General features: G+C 40.4%; 2 protein-coding genes across 3 annotated transcripts in view; both read left to right on the top strand.

The window, feature by feature from the left end:
* Positions 1-3861, top strand: part of LOC120719792 (protein jagged-1b) — a 60360-nt gene extending 56499 nt beyond the window's left edge. Inside the window, exons 12-14 of the mRNA XM_040009275.1 lie at positions 320-496; positions 2307-2457; positions 2540-3861. Of these exons, the coding sequence (XP_039865209.1) occupies positions 320-496; positions 2307-2457; positions 2540-2976 (765 nt within the window). The 3' untranslated portion in view covers positions 2977-3861. The remainder of the gene's footprint in view (positions 1-319; positions 497-2306; positions 2458-2539) is intronic.
* Positions 3862-7816: 3955 nt separating this feature from the next.
* LOC120719801 (CLK4-associating serine/arginine rich protein) lies at positions 7817-22690 on the top strand. Of its 2 annotated transcripts, XM_040009288.1 has the most exons (21): positions 7818-7942; positions 9183-9322; positions 9706-9803; positions 9895-9996; positions 11543-11622; positions 11780-11864; positions 11957-12093; positions 12719-12815; positions 13928-14006; positions 14089-14162; positions 14244-14285; positions 14379-14567; positions 14912-15253; positions 15333-15518; positions 16576-16615; positions 19274-19334; positions 19499-19557; positions 19660-19706; positions 19788-19873; positions 20114-20138; positions 21606-22690. In XM_040009288.1, exons 2-21 carry the CDS (start codon positions 9224-9226, stop codon positions 21646-21648), a joined length of 1971 nt encoding a protein of 656 aa, XP_039865222.1. In that variant the 5' UTR covers positions 7818-7942; positions 9183-9223; the 3' UTR covers positions 21649-22690. The 2 variants fall into 2 exon arrangements, 1 of the variants encoding a protein (XP_039865222.1); XR_005692751.1 differs by lacking the exons at positions 20114-20138; positions 21606-22690 and having other exon boundaries at positions 7817-7942; positions 16576-16619; positions 19788-19857.
* Positions 22691-22710: the final 20 nt, after the last annotated feature.

The raw sequence follows: 22710 nt of genomic DNA, 5'->3' as shown, positions 1-22710 counted from the left end.
TCTGCCAAGAAGAGTGGTCAAACTGTTGACGATTAACGAAGGTATTTGGTTGAGGTACAACTTGCTAAGTGAAATTAACCAAAATATTAATGGGGCTGTGTGCATATAGTTGAGCATGAGTGTATCAGAGAAAACCCAGAATTATATTCAAACCCAATTCCTGTTTTTAAAGTCATTAAAGATAGATGCTGTACAATCATCAGCCTGGAAAAAGAACAGTTCAAGGAAGTCATTAAAAGCACAAATTTACCATGACAGTCATGCCAGTAATGAGTGGCTGTGAACATCTGACCACAACTGTATATTCTGACCCATACAGGACCAGGTGTCAGGGTCCAGATGTGTGTGTCCACCTGGATTCTCTGGAAAACACTGCCAAAATCGCCAACGTCTGTGTGATAGCGCCCCCTGTCTGCACGGAGGGCAGTGTGTGGAGAAGGATGAAAGAACAGTCACCTGCAACTGCCCCACTGGATATTCTGGAAACTTCTGTGAGGTTGGAGAACCTAATTTAATCATTTTTTTTAAATAATTAAAACTAAATGTTTTTTTTTTAGTTGAACTAACGTGTGAAGATAATTTCTAGTAAAAAAGATGAAACAGGCATACAAGGTAATATTAGATGTTACAGTCTCTAAATCAAAGACTCAAGGGAACCTAACATAATCCAGCCCAGAAAGCTGCTCACATTCAATATACTTTTAATAATGTAAATATGATTACTTACAAAGAATAAACATGAATGAGGAAAATGGAAAACCTGGCAAAAATAAACAAAAGAGGAAGAAGATCATGAAACAACCATACAAAGAGCCATCAGATTCCATTTTCCCCTAAACTAATATTAATAACCTAAAATAACAGAACCAAAATTGAAAACATGACTCAACCCATAAACAAAAGCAGCAGAACGACATCACCAGTGCTGACAACGATCAGGAGACGAGGTACTGAGATGCCAACCGGCAAGCTCCGTGCTCCACCTTTTCTAGCTGTATATGCATGCCAGTGACCCTTCTGCAGCCAATCAGAGTGAGAAATGTATCAGAGGTGAAAGCAAGTTAATGAGGATGACAGAAAGATCAGAGGAAGATAATAGATGTGTGGGTGCACAGAGAGCGTGCATAACATTAGAGAATATTTCAAAAGAGTGATCCAAAAATCGATATGATGGATTTAGAAAAATTGGGATTTTTAAAATTTAGTCTTTATCAGAAGTTCATGTTACACAATGGTAAAATATGTATTTAAACCTGTTCCAGAAAGACAAACCTGAATATTTACAGTGCTGAATGTACTGCAAAGGTAAATGAAAAGCACAGTAACAAACGCATTATGCAGCTAATCTCAAGTTCAATTGGTTGGGGCGACGCGCTGTCCACACATACACTGGTATTTGGTAAACATAGCTTTAGTCTATGGATTTCAGCCTTATGTCCACACATACAACAACTGAAATGAAGATTTAGATTTAGAACGTTATCTACTTTTATCTCTGTTTTGACATCAGACTGTGCGGTTTTATCGTCTGTAGCCTTCTGATTGGCCAACATTTATGTTGCATAGAACCTAATGTTGTGCCTTTTTCTTTTTCATGTGGATGGAGATATTTTACAAAACAAAAGCAGAAAATCACTTTTAAAAAAAAGTAATACATGGACATGGACCTGAGTATAAATAAAACAGGCGATGATATCATGAACAAATGTAGAACAAGCTTATAATTAAAAATAAAATACAGAATAAAAATGGATTGAAAACTATAGACAGCACATCAGATGTTATTATTTATACCAAGAATAAACATGATTCGAGCATGTATAACCCTATCAGAAGTGAAGTACATTAAAGAGTCCACAGAAGTAAAACTTTTTAACAAAAGCCAAACAGTAAATAAACGTTTTTATAATATTATAGAGCCCTCTTAGCTCCAAGTTCAAGTGATCCTTGAAAATCTCAAGTAATTACGTAAAATAACAAATCTAAAATATTCAGGTTTATATATCCAGTGTCTTTAGTCTTTCAACTTTCAAGTTCATTTTTGTTTGTTTATTTATTTTTGTTTTTCAATCCCTGCTGAGCTACAGGAGAAGTCACACTATTAGGAGGAAATTTTACACCAAAAAGTTTAAAAATGCTAAAACTTAAAAAAAATTAATTGGCTATAAATGAACATTTGAGTTTTAGCATTGAAAGTGAAGTAAGAAAAGATCTTTTAAAGATCCAATCAGAAACTTCACTGGAGGTTAGAGAGAAGTGGATGTATCTCTTAACTGTCTTATTGTTTTGTTTTTCCAATATTTCAGGTCGTGTTGGACTTGTGCAATCCCAACCCCTGTCAACAAGGCCTGCAGTGTCACATAATAGATGGCAGGAACACATGCATCTGTCCTGACGGTAACTATGGTGACGAGTGCATGAGCCTCAAAAATCCCTGCATTGGTCACCACTGTCAAGGTGAGACAAATACTTGTGCATCTTTAAACGTATAAAATCTTGATGAACTCTGGTCTGATCTTTGACGTCTCCACACCTGAAGGCGCCATGTCTGACTCAGCACACGGGGGCCTGAGCTTCTACATGATCCTGGTGGGAGTCTTAGCTCTGCTGACGGTCTGTGGCTGTGCCTCCTGCGCCTTCATCCTGTCCCACCTCCATCGGAAGCGGAAAAAGCAGCAGGCTGTCCCGCAGGAAGAAGGCATCAACAACCAGAGGGAGTTTGTCAACCTCATCAGAAACGTGGACCGTCCGGTGCCCCAGCTGCCCGCTGCCGCCCCTCTCACAAACCCTCCAGCCCCTGCCCCTGTCTCACGTTGCTACGAGGAGATTGAACTGACCCTACCGCCCTCCCCGGCCCCTTCACACCCTTCCCCAGCACTAAAGCCAGCACATGCTGCCAAACTGGACATTTCAAACCAGGAGAGGGAGAAGTTGAACCGCCTCCACTATGCAGATAACCAAGAGCTGGAGGTCTGACCCCATGCTGACCTTTTAAAGCCCTGAGGAGCTGTTTTTTAAATTTACTTTGCGTCCTTAGCACTCTTTTGCTCACAGGACCCCATCTCCAGTTACTTGCACTGTGTCGATGTTGCAGATATAAAAATTAAAGGTGACCCTCTGACCTTTATAAACACAGATGGCTGTGCTCAGACACCAGAGGAACAAAGGCTGCTAAGCAGAGGGGTTGAACGAGCGTCGACGCCATCGTCTTTGGGCCTTCTTAACGGCCATGAAAAAGCAGCACAGGCATAAAGTTGAGCTGAAAGACTCAACAGTAAACTGAAAACTTAAAGACTTACAGACTTGCCTTTGAGTGCCTGTGAAACTGTCAAGAGTAAACAGAGGATCTTCCTCCATTTGAGTCCCGATACATTTCCTGTTCGGTGTTGCCATCTGACTGTTGTCCAAACCTCCACTGAACTCTGACAGAAAGGATCAGTGAACAGATGCCTATTTAACATTTGTTTTTGTGTGTGGCTGTGTGTAAGTGTGTGTGAGAGTGAACAAAAGACTGGATATAATTAGTTTTTGTGAGAGGGGAAACATTTCACTCTGCTTAGAGCGAAAGTGCATCCTCCTGAACCAAAGGCTTGCAAGCCTCCTGAGAACATTTTAAAAACTATACACTGATGCCTGTTTTGTCATGTAATACTGCAGTTTGCCCGAGATGTATGGTTTTTATCATACTTGTGTGTAACATGGTTGTTTTTGTACATAAATAATATTGTACATATTGATGCCCTTTTTGTACTGTGATTCATTCTGGAAGTATCACTGTATTACTGTCCCCTGTTTTTCCCCTTATACTTTCCATTTGGAGCAACCAGCACATGTGGAATGTAATAAAAGTGCATTTACCAACTCTTTTATACCTTTTATTAAACACCAGGGTTTAGTTGTCCAAAATAATCCCTGTGAGCCGAAAGCTTAGGCTTCAGACAGCTCTAAACCCTCCGTTCCAGACAGTTTTTCCTTAGGTCTGAATAATGAGAGGAAGAGCAGACAACCCTAACATGGTCACCTGCTGTTCAGCTCTTCTGTTTTTGAGGGGCAGCTAATCAGATGAAAGCTGGTATAAAGAGGGAGGAGCTAAAGATGACAAGATAAAGGATTTAGGACTGTGAATAATGTAAAGCTGTGCTAGTCGATAATAACGCCTCAGTCTCTGTAGATCTGCTCTGTAGATCTGCTTTTGACCATAACCGTATTATGTAACAAAAGGCACCCAAGCTTATTTTTAAGCTTTGGAATAGCAACATTAGTCTTAAATTACTTATATTTGTTTAAGAGTTATCAGTTCGTCTAGTTCCTTGTCTCCTTGTATGCATTTTTCAGATGTCACAACCAAGCTTTCTGTTTATAAATCACTGACAGAGTCCCATGAGAGGATATTTCATGTTGGAGCACAGGCACAATGACTAGGTCTGTAAGTCACCGTATACACAATGACTTTCACTAGTTTCCTTTTCTTTCTGATGATGTCGCCGCCTGGAAAATATTGGAGACCACCTGACTGACCCCAGTTTTCCTAAAAAATAAATGTGTGGCTGCAAAAAAAAAAAAAAAAGTAATAATAATAACAGTAAGTTTCAAGAGCAGTGGGTTTGTGCAAACTGCTGGTCAAAAGTATTTAAAATGCTGGAAACACTGGCAAATATTTACTTAAAGTTTCTGTTTTTAATGGGTCTGCAATGACTGAAGTTAAGTGTAACCATTTTTGCAGATATCAGACAGTCTATGTTGACCTAAATCATTACAGTAATGCATGCTGTGTGTTACTAAAATATAAAAAATTGTCAAGTGTAAGCAGCTCCAAGGTCACAGCATAGACATTTAATGTGCAAATAGATGTGACAAATGTGACCTCTGACCTGTGCAAACAGCGGTGGGCTGGAAATGAACATGGTTTCCTGTAACCATGCTGGTCATGAGGAAATGTAGAGAATAGAGTTTACACACACAAACGTAGCCGTATACATATACGTGCATATGTACAAGCCTCTTTCTGCACCTGCTGAGCAGGATGTCAAAGCCCAGCCAGCAGATTAGAAAGCTTCAGATTCAGCCAAGAGGTCACTGCCCCTCAGTGTGAAGGTGTTAAATGCTTGTCCTTAGGTTCTGTTATATATGCTTTCACAGTGCTGGATGGTTCTATTAACGTGGACAAAGATAAAATATTGTGATCTGGTTGACAGCCAACTGTGAGCACAGAAGCCCAATCCACATCTCAATGTTAATGTCATTTTTTTCATATAGTACATTTAATTATTATTGTCGTAAAGTACTAAAACCTAACAAAGCCAAGTTTGCGAGAGAAATAAAATACAAGTTAAAACACACACACACACACACACACACAGTTAGAGGTCTATTAGCATTATAGACACTGAGAAATGTTCCCGGGACTCAAACCTTTGTAGAAGGATTTAGAAGTGATCCTGTTTTGACTTCAGTACTGTGATGATATGTTCAGATTTCCCCGTATATGAAAGGACTCTGAATAAGCTGAAGTCATCCTGATCATTTGGATAATCCAGCAAATAAAGCATTACAGTAATTTAAACTGTAGTGATATAATCTCTCTGGTGCGTTCGGGGTCTGCCTCCAGCCCCCTCCCGGTGAGACATGCTCACAAACCTCCTTTCCATGCGGAGCAGTAGCATCTCTAGTCTGATCCCTCCCAGATGGATCCAAGTTACTTTTCTAAGGAGCTGTGTGATTACAGCACATTGGAGAGATAGATTATACTTTTATAAATAAAAGGTATTGTATATAATTTATTCATCCAGGTAAAAGTCTCATTGAGATTAAAATCTCTTTCTAAGGAGAGACCTGTCCAGGCACAAAATAATATAACAAGTAAAGGAACAAATATGACTGATATTCAAATATGCAAAACATTAAAAGCAGTCACACTGACTAAAAGAGTTATTCTCTAATTCCTTTAAAATGGTCTTAAACTCAGTCATATCCAGATCTGACACTTTCAGCTCCGTTCTGACTCTGCGACAAATATCAGCATGAGATAAATAAGAGGAGTTGAAGATTCTTTATGATCATTTTGTAGTCACATAACAAAATGCTGTGTGGTAGCTTTCAGCTTAAAACACAGGCAGACACACAATGAGTAAATATACATAACAGGGAAAGATAACAATATAGATACATGATGTAAAGTTCAGCTGTCTAGTGCATGCCTTGGTTTTTTAATGTATGCAATGTGTGTGTATGTATGTATGAAAATCAGCAACTCCAGAAGAGTTGATTTATACAGAAAAATGTGGTAGTTAAAATGAATATAACAGATTCCCTTTAAGGATTTATTTTAGTGCCCATCCACATGTGCAGCTGATGCACTGACCCAAGGGCACCTGGGTTTGTATTTCTGACAGGGATTCAGGAGAGTTTGACAAATCCACAAATACAAGAAAATATATGGCTTAAACACTGAGTGACTCTCACTAGAGCAGCATTAATGCATGTCCTGGTGCACATAAAGTAGTCATAGACTGGTACAGGGGCATAATACTTTGTAGAAAAAAAAGATAAATTTAATTATTTTTAGCTGGATTACCACAAATGTTTTCACACACAGTTTGCCAGTTCCTTGAAAGTATCTCTATTTAACTGTGATAACTTCAAATGTGCATCTCTCCTGTCTTACAGGGACATCTTGTGGCCAAATACGGTACACAACCTTAAAAACCACTGAGCCGTTTTTCATACTGAGTTATTATGTAACTTTTATTATGAAGCCAACAGATAATGTAAATAATGTGCACAAACTTTCGTTCAAAATAAAACACATATATTATCCTGTTAAAGTTTAAGGAAGGCTTTTTGGAAAGACTAATCTGTGTGCTGGAATAAGGTACTGTTCAGTTTCAGCAATAAAAAGAACTACATTTATTCAAACTTTTAACTATCATAGCAAAGTATAAACTATATCTAAAAAACCCAATTTAATCAATCTAAATATTTATTCATAATTTTTCAAAAGGACACCGAGCATTGTATTAAAACCATCTGTAAATTTAAAAAGAAGAAGAAGAAAGCTGTCAAAATGTTTGTTTGTTTGTTTTTTATTTAAGATAAGATAAGATAAGATAACCTTTATTAGTCCCACACGTGGGAAATTTGTTTTGTCACAGCAGGAAGTGGACAGTGCAAAAGTTATGAAGCAAAAATTAGAATACAATAAGAATAAATACAGTACACAACTGTACAGAATAGAATAAAATAAAATATTATATACAGTAGAAAAAATATACAATAAGATAAAAATAGAATACAAATGCTATATACAACTGAGTAAAAATACAACGATGCCAGAAAAGATTATTGCACTTAGTGTTATTGCACATGCATGGATGTGTGTGCTTGATCAGTTAAAGTCTTTATTGTGGAGTCTGACAGCAGTGGGGAGGAAAGACCTGCGAAATCTCTCCGTCCCACACCGTGGGTGCCGCAGTCTCCCACTGAAGGAGCTGCTCAGTGCTGTCACCGTCTGCTGCATGGGGTGGGAGATGTTGTCCAACAGTGATGACAGCTTAGCCGCCATTCTCCTGTCACTCACCACCTCCACTGGGTCCAGAGGGCATCCTAGAACAGAGCTGGCCCTTCGGATCAGCCTGTTCACAACCATTTGTGATGCTTTGTATAGAATCTCCTCTGAATCTGGGTTCTCAGCTGTGAAGGTAGAAGTATTGATGGTGATTATTGTTTACTGTGTTTTATTATAAGGAGTTTTTTTTTTTTCAAAAGTATCTTCCCATTAATGTTACATACACACGCCTCCCCCGCAGCGCCCTCACAGGCCAGAGCCGGTACTGCAGCCTGTTATATATACGCTAAGGAGGCGTGTGGTTACGCTCCACTCTGCTAACGTCGCTTTTGGCCAACTGAAAACAACCCGAGTGTGTGTTGGCGATTAGTAAAACAGGTACACTGTGAGAATTTAGACCGCGCTGAATGCCCTGTACGTGTGTGTAGATTTCAGTGTTTCGTAGCTGCTTTTTGACTATTGTTCCCAACGCATTTGCAAATCAGCTAAGCTAGGCTAGTTGTGATGCTAGATAGCATTAAAAAGGCCCGGGCTGCATGCGCAGTCAGGCCCGTGTGTATGCTAACAAACTCCTACATCACTTTGATAACACAGACTTTTTTAGCACCCGGCTGAATCTGAACGCTGAAAGTGGGGCGTAGACGGGTTAAAATAACAATTTTTAGGACAAACAGCGTTGTAATGTAACCGTTTTAACTACGTTAATACTGGATAGAAAACTAGGTTAGCTTTTTAGCTACTGCTGTAAATTAAAAGTACGTTTAGTGGTGGGAGATGCAGAGGTGACACCTTGATTCACAGATACTGTAATTTAAGTGATGTACCAAAATCATATTTTAGGTGTTTATTTTTTCCAGTGAAATGCATTTTATTTATTTTTAAAAATATAAATCGGAGTATATTTGCTGTATTAGCTTGTTTGTGTTATTTCATTAATGTCCCTGTTTTAGCCAAATGAGGACTAGGAATCTGCTATAGAAAAATATAATCTTGTCATTAGTGCGGATATGAGTTTCGTCAAACACTCCGAGAAATGCACTGGAAGTGTAGACACTGATGCAAATTAATGGCAAACGTATACATTTTTGGTTTTTCGTTACACTGAATTTCCCTCACATCTCTAACGTGACGTGTCACAACTTCAGTTATAGGAAGTGACCAATATGCCTCAGTTTACTTATGAATAGACAGACTACAAATAATTTGTGCATTCATGGCCTTTTAATCTCAGACTATGTGTCTGTTGTCTTGTTAGAAGTTTAGACGTCAGTGCGTGATTTTGGTTGTCAAGTGTTTAACAAGGAATCTAGGTAACGATTGCATTGCCTGTGTTTAGTGTGAAGCTTAAAACTGTGAATCTTCGTGAGTCTTGAGTGTTGATAGTGTGTTTGCAGATGTGCTGGTTGCACTCTGTAGTTGGTTCTGATCAGAGATATCAACTGTAATATGTAAGAGATACTTTCTGTCTGTATATCAAGGAAATAACGTGGAGTTCAGAGCTCTTGAAGTGCTCTGTTTATCAAGTCCACTATTTATTTATTTTTAATAAATGCCCCTAACACCCCTTAATCTCACTTTCCCCTGTCTTCCATGATTCTTGCTTGTTTGCCCTGAGCAGCAGCCGTGCCCCGCCGCGCCCCCACCCCTAGCGGAGCCGTCATGTGGCAGGAGGCCCGCAAACATGAGCGCAAGCTCCGTGGCATGATGGTAGACTACAAACGGCGAGGCGAGCGCCGGCGAGAGTACTACGAGAAAATAGTAAGAAACTTTATCATGTAGCATTTCCACAGTGTACCACCGGGTAGGAGTGAGCAGGTCTGGCCTGAACACTCTTACTGCAGGATTTTAAAAAAAAAAAAAAAAGGAAAAAAAAGGAAAGATTTGAGCAAATTTATACACAGTTATGTGGATCCAAACTTTGTGGTATTTTTAAAAACATATGCATATAGTTGACACAGCTTTCAGTTATCCTCATTGCATCAATGAACCAGTTAATGTTTAAAAAAAGTGTGAAGTTTTAGAAGTTAATTTCCATGGTTGTTGGTTTCAGTTTAATTAAAGTGCTGTGCAGTGTAACATTTCATAGTTTTTAGATATTAGTCAATGCATTGCATTCTGACAGTTTCATTTTCTTTTGACAGAAAAAAGATCCTGCTCAGTTTCTTCAAGTTCATGGTCGAGCCTACAAGATCCACCTGGATCCAGCTGTGGCACTGGCTGCAGAGAGCCCTGCAAACATGTGAGGAAAATCACAAAATCCACACATAATAAGAGATGAGCCACACCACAGAGCTTATGATCACATGTTGCCTCATTTTTGTTGTCTGAAGGATGCCTTGGCAAGGAGATGCCAACAACATGATTGACAGGTTTGATGTAAGGGCTCATCTGGACTACATCCCCACCTACACTCCACCTCTGCTCGCCACATCGTAAGTCTGAAAGTACTTAAAGTCACATTTTTAACATGGAACCCACATTGTGTGAACATTTTACGGTTATTTATTTACTTTTTTGTTGTATGATTCTACATTGGACAGTTGTGAGGAGATTCACACATTCACCATAGATTGTTGTACATATGCAGTACAGATTGTTATATATTCAACAGTAAAGATAGTTCATTCATATGTTTTCAGTTTGTTCTTTTTTTGTTTTGTTTTGGGTTTTGTTTTTTTTTAAATTTTGTGGAAACATTTGCTCTTATATGAGGTTGAGCTGATCTGACTTTAGTGGTCAAAAGAGATGGTGACCCCTTTTTTGTTTGTTTGTTTGTTTTAAGAAAAAAATAGGCTAATTTAATTACTTATATTATAATTCCTATAATAATAAAGCCAAAACACCTGCTGCAGTAGTCTGTAGTAGTAGATTTATGACTCTTCAAGCACAGCGTTAGTGCTTCTGGTGACCCGCTCCTAAGACAGTGGCAGGTGGGGGCTTTGACTGGGGCAGTACATCTGTCCAAACTGTAATGCAGGTGTCCTAAGGTGAGCTCAGGGAGGACAGAAACCACCTGTGGAGCAGAAGAGCAACAGCTTGCATGACCTTGATTCCCAGTATGAATACAGATTATTAAAATGGGTCCTCATGGTCCTCCGGATTTCCTGGGTTTTAAGACTGTGGTCAGTAGGTGCTGGATTGTTGACCCGCTAATAGGAAAGTGAACTGATTTTTAGGCTGTTGTAAAACATTTTGGTGTTTCCCTGCTGATGATGTGTGGTTGTAGCAGTAATCCTGCTCAGTACGAGAGCAGTTGACATTATGTGTATGTCTTTGGACAGTGGTGTGAAGCTGCCAGCTGCAGGATTGACTGAACACCTGAAATAAGGTGTCAGCACAGTCCTCAAATGCTGATCATAGCTGTGGTTAGTTTTACAGGTTCACCGTTTTCTAAACACAGGCACAGTCAGTCCATTGATTTCTCAAAACACCACCCATGAGGAGACTTTGTTGAAGATGGTTGCTGGGATGACCGGGTGACTACTCTTAAAACTTTCTCTGATAAATACCCCTCCTATTACATTATAATAATTTAAAAGACTAAAATTAAAAACGAAACTAAAACTGAACCTTTCTATAAAGTTAAAACTAATCTAAAAAATACCAAGCGATTCTGTAAAGTGATGGAAAACTGAATAGAATTAAAGAATTAAAAACAAAATAAAATTTAAAAACGCTGGTCATAGCACAACTGTCTGTTTCCATCTTTATGTGTTGTAATGCCGATTACTTCACTGACTGCTTGTGCTGGTGCATTGAAACTTGTGGTAATAACTGTAGAGTAGCTTTTTAGTAAGACTTCTGGTTCTTACTCTGTGATAAAACACCTGCTGCTCAGTAATTGAACAGGTCATCTGTGAGATTGTATTTTTAGTCATCTTTCATGCTTGGTGAGGAGACAAACCAGTTTGGTGTGGTGAGATTTAAGCGTTCAGTGAGGTGTTTAATGTGACCAACAATCTTCTTTGTCTCATGCAGCACTCCAGAGCAGGAGATGGAGGAGAGAAAGTGTAACTATGAGCGCTACAGAGGCCTTGTACAGAATGACTTTGCCAACAGTGAGTGTTAACACACAAAATCTACATGACTATGTAATGCACTTAATAGTGTTGCACCTGTATTCTTAATGTGACCATGGCAGTGTGTTGACCTGCTCTCAGTGGGTATATTTTGCAGTTGTGTTGTGCTCTTTAAATCCCTCCTGTCCTCCTGCAGTCTCTGAGGAGCAGTGTTTATACCAGATCTACCTGGATGAGCTCTATGGTGGTCTGCCCAAACCAAATGAGGATGAGAAGAAAAAGTATGAACTAAATTTTAAAGTGATTTCTTTATTTCCACTGTGAAATCCAGTATTTTAAGTTGCGTTTATAAATCTTTCCTTGTGTTGTGCAGACTGGCTGAGAAGAAGGCCACCATTGGTTACACGTATGAGGACAGCACTGTAGCAGAGCCTGAGCCCCAGTCAGACAAGGAGGAAGACAATTCAGAAAACAGTGAATCCGAAGATGACGAAGGCATTCCAGATATCGGTGAGCGTGTTTCACTGGAGTAATCTATGTGTTAGGGAAATAAAATTCAGGAGATGACCAAATAAAACATTTAGAGGTGCAGCTGTCCACAGAGAATGTGTTTGATCAGCTTTTCATCTCTTGGATGTGCGAGTTATTCCACAGAACGTTTCTCAGAAGAGACTAAAATCTGAAATTGTCAATTTGACTGTGCGTGCTGGATTTGTGACATCATTTGATGCAGTGCAGGGTTCAAAGGGCCAGATACACATCTGTGTAGCTGGACCAGGATTAGCTTCAGACTAACCCTCAAAATGGGCTTCAGCGAAGGAGAAATGTCACATCCCAATGAGAAATTAATGCTGTTGAACCAAGCAATTTAACAGCGTGTGAAACGCTAGTTATTGAGAAATAACACTAGTTATCTTACACTGTACCTGGAGAAGGTTGTCTTTGTAAACGTGATCCACTCAGCTGGAACTGCTCATCTTTTCTGCCCGGTTGCAGGTTTTTCTTGGTTATGTGATAATTGTGTTTTAAATGCTGTGAGCCGACGATCTGATCTCAGGTCAACAGCGTTCCTGTTTAATGCTTGGGTAAGAAATCGACTTGTTAAAAAATGATGTGTCTGTGTGTGTGCTTTCAGATGTGGAGGTTGATGTTGATGAGCTGAACCAGGAGCAGGTGATGGACCTGAACAAAATGGCAACGCCATATGGAATGGCTGAAGGAGACTTTGTCAGGTAACATGTCATTAATGACATCATGATGTCAGTGGTTCTTTAAATTTTAATTAGTGTCTTGATCAAAGTAAAGTTAATATAGCTTTTTGTTTTTAAATTCAGGGTTCTTTTGTTGTTGGGTTTTTTCCTATTTTTTTTTTTTGTTGTTGTTTTTTTTTTAAGGTTTTAATTCTGGTAAGTTTTTAGTCTTTTTAAGTATAATTGTATAGACGGCAGATCTCAGAGGTGAGATTTAGGAAAATAATTTTAAGTATTATTGTGAAAACAGAACTTTTTGAAAGTTCAGTTGACTCAGTGTTTTAGACCAAATTCTTAGTAAACATGTCTGAATCTTTAGGGAAGTTGTGATACATTTTATCAACTAACTATTTTCAGAAGTCTGGTTTTTATTTTATTATATTTTTTTCAGTTAACTGAAATATTTTTTCTAATGTAGTTGTTTTGTTTTTTTTAATGTTTTTTTGTGGTTTAATTTTGTTAACTGTAATATCCTTGACCTCAAAGTTGATGTATTTGGGTTATATTCATTTTAATTACAAGCTTCTGCAGTGTTTTAAGTTCAGCAGATACTGTAAAAATACACACAGTAAAAAAAGGTATTTTTTTGTTTGCTTTTAAATTGATTGACTATTTAGAGGATCTCTTTCAAAATAAGTTCTGTAGAGTAAAGGCGAACTTTGAGCAACATGTTTGTATTCTTGGACTCCAGTGGAGTAGCTTTGTATGGTTCACAGTGCAAAATGAGCTTTTTCATTTTTAGTGTTGTCTTAATTGGCTTTTGTGCAGCCCAAATAAACTAGCTGCTCTCCCGGAGGGTAAAAAAAAAACACTTTCTGAAGTTGGGGAATGAGAACAATTTAAGCCTGAGCCATTGTTCGTACAGCCACTCTTGTTATTGTTTGAAACCATGGCAATGTTTAACGTGAGCATCTGACGTTAAAACATAAACCGTAATGAGTACACTGAGCCGTGGCTCCGACACGAACGCATGTATCTCATGCTGTTACACTGAGGATCGTTGGTTTTCTTTTCTTCACGTTGATGCGCTTCTGTGTTTAAATAATTATTTTTGTGGTTTTTGTAATGCTGTGATTGTGCTACCCATTTGTCAGGATGTTGAGAAAAGACAAGGAAGAAGTGGAGGCCATCAAACATGCCAAAGCTCTGGAGGCGGAGAAGGCCATGTACTCTGTAAGACTAAATCTGCTGAGGGAAGTGTTTGTGTGGGTTGTGTTCACAGGTTTTATAATGTTTGTTTGCTTGATCGTCTCAGGGCCGCCGCTCTCGTAGACAGAGGAGGGAGTTTAGAGAGAAGAGGCTAAAAGGAAGACAAATCAGCCCTCCGAGGTAAATTTGCGTTATTTTTCCTTAATGAACTTCGCCGTACCTCAGAACGTGGTTATGTTAACTCGCCATTTCCTCTTGCAGCTACGCCAGGAGAGACAGTCCAACATATGATCCTTATAAACGGTGAGTTCACCCACTTGATTTGTCCTTCCCACTTTTCTGATTGGTTGTCTGCCTCTGTGTGTCTTAACTAAAAAAATTTCTGATCACTTTCAGGCCAGAGTCAGAGTCCAGCTCTGAGTCACGCTCACGCTCACGTACTCCCGGTCCAGAGAAGATCACCTTCATCACCAGCTTCGGCGGCAGTGACGAGGAAGCCGCGGCAGCACCGCAAACAGCTGCTCCTCACTCTGGCCACGCCCCTTCCAACTCGCAGCACTCTGCAGGTCATAGCAGGGGCTCCCGGTCGGTAACTTTCCCTCCTCCTGGTTTTTCTTCTTGCAGTCACTGTTAATTAAAATGACCGCAGCTGTTCATGCAGAAAGAATATCGATTGTTTTTGTGGTCAGAAAGGTGGATCAGCTTTCAGAGTATCTGACCAAATAATCACCGACTATCAAAAAGGAACTATTGAAGTGTGCATGCGCATAAAGAAAAATCTGATTGGGTATTTTTCAAAGCTGAAATCGGTTATCAAAATTTTTCTATAAATTAAACAACATATTACATTTAAAAGCGGAGAATATGATGTAATGATAGGCTAGGTGCTAGCCTGTATTTATACTGAAACGCTGTCTCTGTTTATTCAGGAGACGAAGGTCATCCAGCAGCCACTCCCCTTCTTCCTCCTCGCACTCCTCCTCTCGGTCCTCCTCTCGCTCATCGTCACATTCACGCCGACCCCGACGAGGACGCGGGGGAAGAGATGGGCGTCGATCCCGGAGTCGCTCGCGGTCAAGGCGGCGCTCTAGGTCCTACTCCCGAGGTAGAGGAGGGAACGGAGGATCGTGGAGGAGACGTGACCGGTCACGCTCCAACGACAGAGACAGAGAACGCGAGAGGGACAGAGAGCGAGAACGAGACCGGGATCGAGACAGGGATAGGGACAGAGACAGGGATAGGAGACGATACTCGGCACGTAGAAGAACAAGGTTAGCTTAATCCGTAAGCAGTGCTACATGAGCTGCCTAACAGAATTCTGTAGTTGAAGCCCTTTTGTCTTTCTATCAGGTCCCGCTCGAGCTCACGTCAGGGCGGCAACTCGAGGCGAGGGGGTCGGAGCAGTGGAGGACATCGTCGTGGTGACAGCGGCAGCCACAGTCCCTCACGAACCCCTAGCCGTCCTCGCCGTAGCCCATCCCCTGCCCACAGAGGGGCCCAGCCTGCTACCATTGCCATCTCTGACAAGTTAAGAAAGTAAGAAGACCCTAAAACACTTTAACAGAGTGTGAAAATGTAAATAATCGATGTTATAGAAGGAGCGCTGTCTTTAATATCCAAAATGAAAGCTCCCTGGCCTCGTCAGAAATCTGGAAATATTCTGCCGATCATCCAAACCCTTAATCACACATAAATGAGACTAAGTGTCTCTAGCCTTGTGTCGTCACAGATTCATTTTGGGCTTCTGATGATTTCTTAATGGAGCATAATTCTTCATTACCATCTCTCCAGTTTAATTTTTTCCTCGCAAAATGATCAGAACAGGAGCGAGATCCATTTAAAAGACAAGAGAAATCTCTACACTTCATCAGCTGTCATTTAAATATTTCCTGGTTATTTAAACATGTTTACAAAGATTTTAGTCACTGTGACTGACCTTTTGTGGCCTGACTGCTATATATTGTTCATCCACCAGGGGGCCTTGCCCCACATTTTAGCAGATGTTGGTCTAAAAGGTGTATTTTTAGGCAAAATAGACACGTACATTTCAGGCTGCTTGATTAAAAACCACCAACAGTTTTCATCCTTTTACTGGTTTTTATCAAACTTTGTAGTTTTCCCCGCTCTTTAAGAATGGTTTTGTCTCAGGAAAAGCACACTTTCGACTCATAACTCATTAAATTGGTTAATCAAAAGCTGAACAGCAAGTGTTCTTGAGTTTAATGACACACAAGACAAAAGGTTTGGAGATGAGCTGTGCTATAAAGTGGAAATATAAGTAGTACTTTATTGCTTTAGGGCTGACATGTCTCTATTTACCATCATCACTTTTCAGACTTAAGGCACCTGACTAGGCCTGTGCTGCACCAGTGAACAATAAATAAGTCCATAAATAAGAGTCTTAAAACAGTCAGTTTCAGTGTCACGAAGCCAGAACAATTTAACACCTGTTCTTTATTGCTTTTCACATTTAAAAGCCATCCTCACCCTTCAGCGTTACACCTGTTAGAAAGTCAGTATGCATATATAAATATGCCATCTTCGCCTCATCGTGATGTGTTTTTCTGTCTTCTTCTTCTTCTCCTCTCTCCAGGCCTGACACTTCGGGTGGTAAAGAGACGGGAGCTGCCAAAGTCAGTAAGAATTTGATCTAGCTGGGTTTCTTGCTAAAGCCTACGCCTCCCTCATCCCTGACAGGCTGACTTGGTTGTCCACCACACTGGGATGTAGAAGCCATTGTTGCCCACAGAGAACAGTTATTTTATTCTTATCCCCCTCCCCCTAAAGTGGACACGCCCTGCAAATTACACTACAGTATTCTTGCCAGATGTCTAAGTTAATGCTGCCATTTCTTTATGAAGTGAACTTTTATACGTCCTCTGAAGTCTTGATGATGATTTTAATCTTGGTGGTGGATGCATGTGTGCAGTTATCTTTATGCATCTGTCTTTAGTCTAAAATAAACACACTGACACATCAAAGGTCTTGAGAGGAAGAAGATCACTTCTTCCTCTTATGACAATCTATAAATCAGTAATGAACACGTGAATGACGAACATATTGATTAAAGAAATAGTCGGACACTTTTGAAAGTACAAATGGACACAAAGATCAAAACAACAATTGAGCGAATAAGCAGGCTTCCTAAATTTTTGAGCAGTTCCCTTTAAGAGTAAGTCATCGAAACTGTTTTGTGAAATGTATTTCTGTCATGGACGACTTTTCTTCTCACTCTTTTCCTGGAAGAGAGGACGAGGTTTGAATCCATCCCAATTGTCACACAGTCAAATAGTGTACATTTGTTATCAGCTCGTGTGTTGCCTGCAGCTTGTGACCTGCAGTTTTTCTTGCCTGGCCAGATTTGAACAGCCCAGCGAAGGGTGTGTCGTGACAAAACGCCACTGGCCAACTTTTTAAACTCACCGGACCTGAACTTGCTCTTGTTTCACTTTCTGACCCTCTCTCCTCCTCCAGTCCTTGTTTTTCTTTCTTCTCTCTGGCAGTGTTCGTACAGTTGCAAGAAAATCTTTGGGTTACCATGAGAATTATGATTTCTGCATTACTTACTCATGGGGTCTGATTTCTTAAACAGTTAATGCCTTTCTTGAACACATTGAGCAATCACTCATTTCAATATTTGAATTTTCAACTGCAATAATCCTTCATGTGTTTGTCATCGCTGCTTATGAGACAACACTGAGAGTCTGGGCCTGTTCCTCTCTACATAACTGTTTGAGTTCGTCAGTATTTCTGCGACGTTTGTTTCCCCATTGGTGTTGTTCCTTTGTCCAGGTGTGAACATGGTAATCACACTCCAGGTGTGGACAAAACAACCACATTGAGTCCCTTTGGAGATGGAGGTCTCGATCCAGATCCAGACAAACTCCAGAGTAGTTTGTGGGACCAGATGCAAATTTGAGCTAAACGTCTTCCCGTAGCCAGGTGTGCTTTGCTTTCTGGGATGTAGCGGAGTAATGCAGACGTGCTCAGTACACAAACTGTAAAATATTACCCAGATAAACATGAATGTTAGGAATAAACTCTGAGTTATCTGCTGCTCCAGAGCACAGCATTTTCTTCCCATCTTAGACACATGTGGCCAATAAGCAGATTGAATGTTCTCACATATTTCTTTTTTCTTTCTTTCTTACTTTTTGGTTTGATTGGAGTTTTCTGTGTGTAAATAAACAAAACTCATCAACCGATTTGGACCAGGGTAAACTAACTTTAGGTGTGAAAATGCCCTCAAACAGCCCTCCCCAGATGGATTAAGGTCAGGACGATTCTGCCTTGGCTCATCCAAACCTTGAATTTTCTTTGTCTTTGGTTCATTCTGTTCTTGGATTACCAGTCCTCTCCTTTTGGGTTTACATTTTCCAGTAAAATGCTTCGTAATTTGTTGCTCTCCTTACGATCGCGAGGTGTCCAAAACCTGGGGTAACAAGTCAGCCTAAAGCCTAATTGTGCCTCCACCGTGCTTCACAGGATGGTGTTCTGGTTTTTTGGGGTGTAGAGTTTGCAGAGTTGTGGTTTCCTGTGGGGTCACAATTAACCTTATGTCTAGGGAGTCCAGGGATTTTGTTGTTACCCTTGGGTGTTTTCCCCAGGACTATACTCTATATTCCTGATGCTATTTTTGCAGAGATAACCGGCAGTTCTCAGTTTCCTCGATTTGGAGACGACCCAAACTTCAGTCTCACCTTATCAATTGGAACGCCTGATTCCAGTGAACTTTGGAAGTACTTTTCCCTGCCTGTACTCGGTGATTACCCAGGTTGTTTTAAATTTTTAAATGCATAAAGATTGATCTTCATTTTGAAACCAATCAGTGCAAAAATCATAGTAATTCCAAAGTGTCCACAAACTTTTTCTTGCAACTGTTTGTTTTTTTTTGTTTTTTTTTTGTTTGTTTTTTTTTTTTTAAACTATAATATTTGTGTTCATGTTGTTTTGATCCTGGCCTGTCTCTAAACTGTCCCACAGCAGTTGCAAGCTAAAGCAGCAGTCTGTCTACACACACACACACAGACACAGACACACACACACACACAGAGCCTGTGTCTGTTGTTCCAACTCACAAAATGTTTTCAATCACTTGTAATCTGTCACCCTTTTTATCTCCACCAGCTACTGTTCGTAAAGGTGATGGTATTGAATTTGTACAATAGCCCCGGTACCTCCCCCTCTCTCTAACACATGCGTGCACACTGACACACACACTACTTTTTTTTTTTTTTTTTTTTTTAACCCGGCCATGGAAAGCTGTGCTAACACATTTGTGTCACCTGCAGCCCAAGATGACCCCACAGGAACGGCTGAAGCTGAAAATGCAGAAGGCTCTCAACAAGCAGTGTGAGTGCAGCCGAGCAGATCGCATGTGTTTGTGGTTAACGTGCGAATTAAGAATCAGCACTGTGCACAACTTGAAACTGTTGAAGATTTTCTCATATTATGCAAAGTGAAAAAGATGATAAAGATCTGATTTAACTAAATTATTTCTTTTGCCTGATCTGCAGCCAAGGCGGATAAGAAAGCCGCTCAGGTGAAGATCCAGCAGCAGGAACACAAACGACAGGTGTGTGTGTGTCTGTGTGTGTGAGAGCATTTCTGAGGTTTAGTAAGACAGAATCGTCTTTGTCCACCTATTTCCTCTTATTGCTGGTTGTTTACTTTACAGGAGCGAGAAGGCGAACTGCGAGCCATGGCACGCAAGATACGCATGAAGTAAGTCCGTGTTTGTGTGCCTAGCTGGACCGTTTGGTATTCGTGTGTCGCAACTTTCTGACCCTGGCGCTCTGCGTTTAGGGAGCGTGAGCGCCGTGAGAAAGAAAGGGACGAATGGGAAAGACAATATGGGCGACAGAGCCACTCGCCTTCTCCTTCCAAATATGGTAAGGCTTTAGGTTTTTGATTGACAGCAGCAACATGGCTCCTGTGTAATTAGAATGTGGCTTAATGAACATGCAGTGTTTGTTCTGCAGCCTTGCATACTCGCACAGAAGTAACCAAAATATTTAATCAGCTCAGGCTCTGATTTGCTGCCATCAGTTTCTGCTCTGCCAGTTTTATGAGCTTTAAGATGTTCTGGCATGCAGTTGTTTTTCATCGTGGCTCTGTCCTCTGTCCCTCAGGCCGAGAATACAACTCATACAAAAGGTATGTGAGAAGCCACAAGAATCTGCACAGCCACAATGAAGCAGAATGAATTATGTCTTTTTTTTTCTTTCTCTCTGTCTCTCTCTCACTCTCTCACACACACACACACACACACACACACACACACACACACACACACACACACACACACACACACACACACACACACACACACACACTCTGTCTCAAAGGCTCATCACCAGGCCTGCAGACACCGTAGTTAAGCTATTTGTCTTCTCATCAGTTGCAAATTAGAGTACAGATTAGTGTTGAAAAGTCAGACTAAATGCAAAGAGGTCAATACCTTTTCAGGTAGTTTCTCTACAGCCACATGTGTACATCCACAGAGCACTTTATTAGGAACACTATAAGCTCGTCTACCAGTTGGAAAGTGAGTGGATCGATTCCTGACTCCCTCTGGTTATAAAGTGTGTAACTGAGTAGAAAAGCACCATTTAAGCACCAGTCCGTTTTTACCATTTAATACTCAGCTCAGGGCTCCCTTTACTCTCCAAACAGCATCTGTCAGTGGATTCCACATCTTTCTGCCAACACTGGGGGTTCTAGTCCTTTCATCTCAACAGCATTACATAATTTCTGTGTATTGGACAAACGTGCTGTCCGTCTGTAACCTTCATACATAGACGTGGGTCACGTGCTCAGTCTGAGCTACTTTTTTGTGGTTATCTGACCTTTCTCATTGGATCTCCCTCATCTGTCCACAGATATCACTCTGTGTTTTTTTTTGGCTTTAGTGCCACTAGTAATCAGCACTGTGTGAGAAATATTCAAATCAGCCTCTGTGGCACCAACAGTCATGCCACAGTCGAAGTCCCTGAGAACAGCTGTTTCCTCATTACCTGCTCCTGACCTGTAACATGCTACACACTTCACTGCCGCCACGTCAGTGGCCGATTGAGTGCCTGCTTGAATGAGCAGGTTTAAAAGTGTTTCTAATAAAGTGCTCAGGAAGTGTACTTTTATGTTTATAACTTGTGTTTAGATGATCAGTTCAAGTCTGAAGTGAAGGCTGATGAATGATTTTGGATGAACATTGTACGGCCTGATGGTAATGTGTTATTGATGTCTTAGGCTTGTTTACTTCAGGGATGTTTGTAAAAAAAGAACTGGGGCTAAACTACATGGACATGAATACTTATTTTAAATAAATAGAAGAACTTTGTGCTAAAATTTACAATTTGAATTGGTTTCTAAAACTTTGGATATTTCCAAACCCCACTGACTGAGGTGCAGACACCTTTTCACTGACTTTCTATGAAAGTCATTCGGGTAGTTGGTTTGTAATACTGCTAACGACCAAACAACTGACGCTTACGCGCCTTGATGGAGCTGATAAGATGATCTTCACCAGATTAGAAACAAATTTTTAATCTCACACTAAAGCACAGCAGTCATATCTTTGTTTGTTACGCTGCTCTTTATACTGGAGTCTTTTCTTTTTTCCAGGAGGTCGCGGTCTCGATCGCGGAGTCCATACTACAGATACTGAGCGGATGGCTGGACAGCAGTACATCGGTTTCGAGCACATACTATCCAACAACAGCCTACATACAACATGGAAACATGAAGAAATGACTGCTGGCTAATAAACCAACACACAAATCTGCACCTGGATGTTCTCTGGTTTTGATCCTGTGACACCTTCAGCCCTTTTCAGACATGGATTGTTTTATTCACACTGAAGGTCACACTGCTGCTTTCTGAGAACAATTGTGATGCCTGGCACCTGTAGCCTCAAACACTAAAGGTGTGTACTCACACTTGGCTACAGTGACTAAGAGTGGAATCTCTGTATGTGTACTGCATGGTGCTTCCCCTTACACACAAGCTCAACATTCAGATTCCTGCTTTTCTTTTAAAGCAGAATTAAGTAAGAGAAGAATCTCTAAATATTTCCTAAACTTAGAAACGAATTTTTGATCGTGTGCAGGTTTCTGTGGTTCAGGCTTTAGTGAGGCGAACACCACAAAGATGCAGAAGGGCCATGTGCCTGCCTGTCCTTTCTAAAGCGACTGCATCATTCGACCTGCTGTGATGAATGTGATGCAGAAGGCTGCCGTGTTCAGGTGAAGGATGTGTCTGAAAAGGGCTCCAGTCACTAAATACAGTTAATTGGTTTAATTTCTCCTTGTAAAGACAGTCTTATCAAATAACTAACTCCAGTTTCTCCACTTCTGCATGCTCTCCCTCTCCGTTTCCCTTTCTGAACACTTCCTCTCAGCACGGAGACATTTGTATCTACTACTAAGCAATACCTGCAGTTTGTATCCTCCTCGCGTCACAACCTCCTCCCACAGTTTGGCTTCTCTTTTTAATATGAAAACATTAAACCAAGGAACATTTTAAACGCCTCCTGTGTGACACGTCCATCTGAAACCACCTCACAGAAAGCCGATGAAGTCAAAGTCGATGCATTTATTAAAGTGGCTGCTCTTTTTGTACCGTCCTCAGCCAGCTGTTGACAAAAGCAGAGAAGTCTTTGTTCTCAGTGATGTGGAATGTTAAATACAAATAAAATTTACTTTGAGTTACTTGCCTTTTTTCTTCTTTG

The sequence above is a fragment of the Simochromis diagramma genome, unplaced genomic scaffold, assembly GCF_900408965.1.
Source record: "Simochromis diagramma unplaced genomic scaffold, fSimDia1.1 OVJJ01000344.1, whole genome shotgun sequence".
Taxonomy (NCBI): Eukaryota; Metazoa; Chordata; class Actinopteri; order Cichliformes; family Cichlidae; genus Simochromis; species Simochromis diagramma.
The sequence above is the reverse complement of the archived record's forward strand: the minus strand, read 5'-3'. Positions and strand labels throughout refer to the sequence as shown.

Excerpts from the sequence above, each read along its gene's own strand:
- LOC120719801 (XM_040009288.1), top strand. The coding sequence starts at position 9,224 with ATGTGGCAGGAGGCCCGCAAACATGAGCGCAAGCTCCGTGGCATGATG. Across the intron at positions 9,804-9,894 it reads GCAGAGAGCCCTGCAAACAT|GATGCCTTGGCAAGGAGATG; the intron begins GTGAGGAAAATC and ends TGTTGTCTGAAG. Across the intron at positions 14,007-14,088 it reads CGGAGAAGGCCATGTACTCT|GGCCGCCGCTCTCGTAGACA; the intron begins GTAAGACTAAAT and ends TGATCGTCTCAG.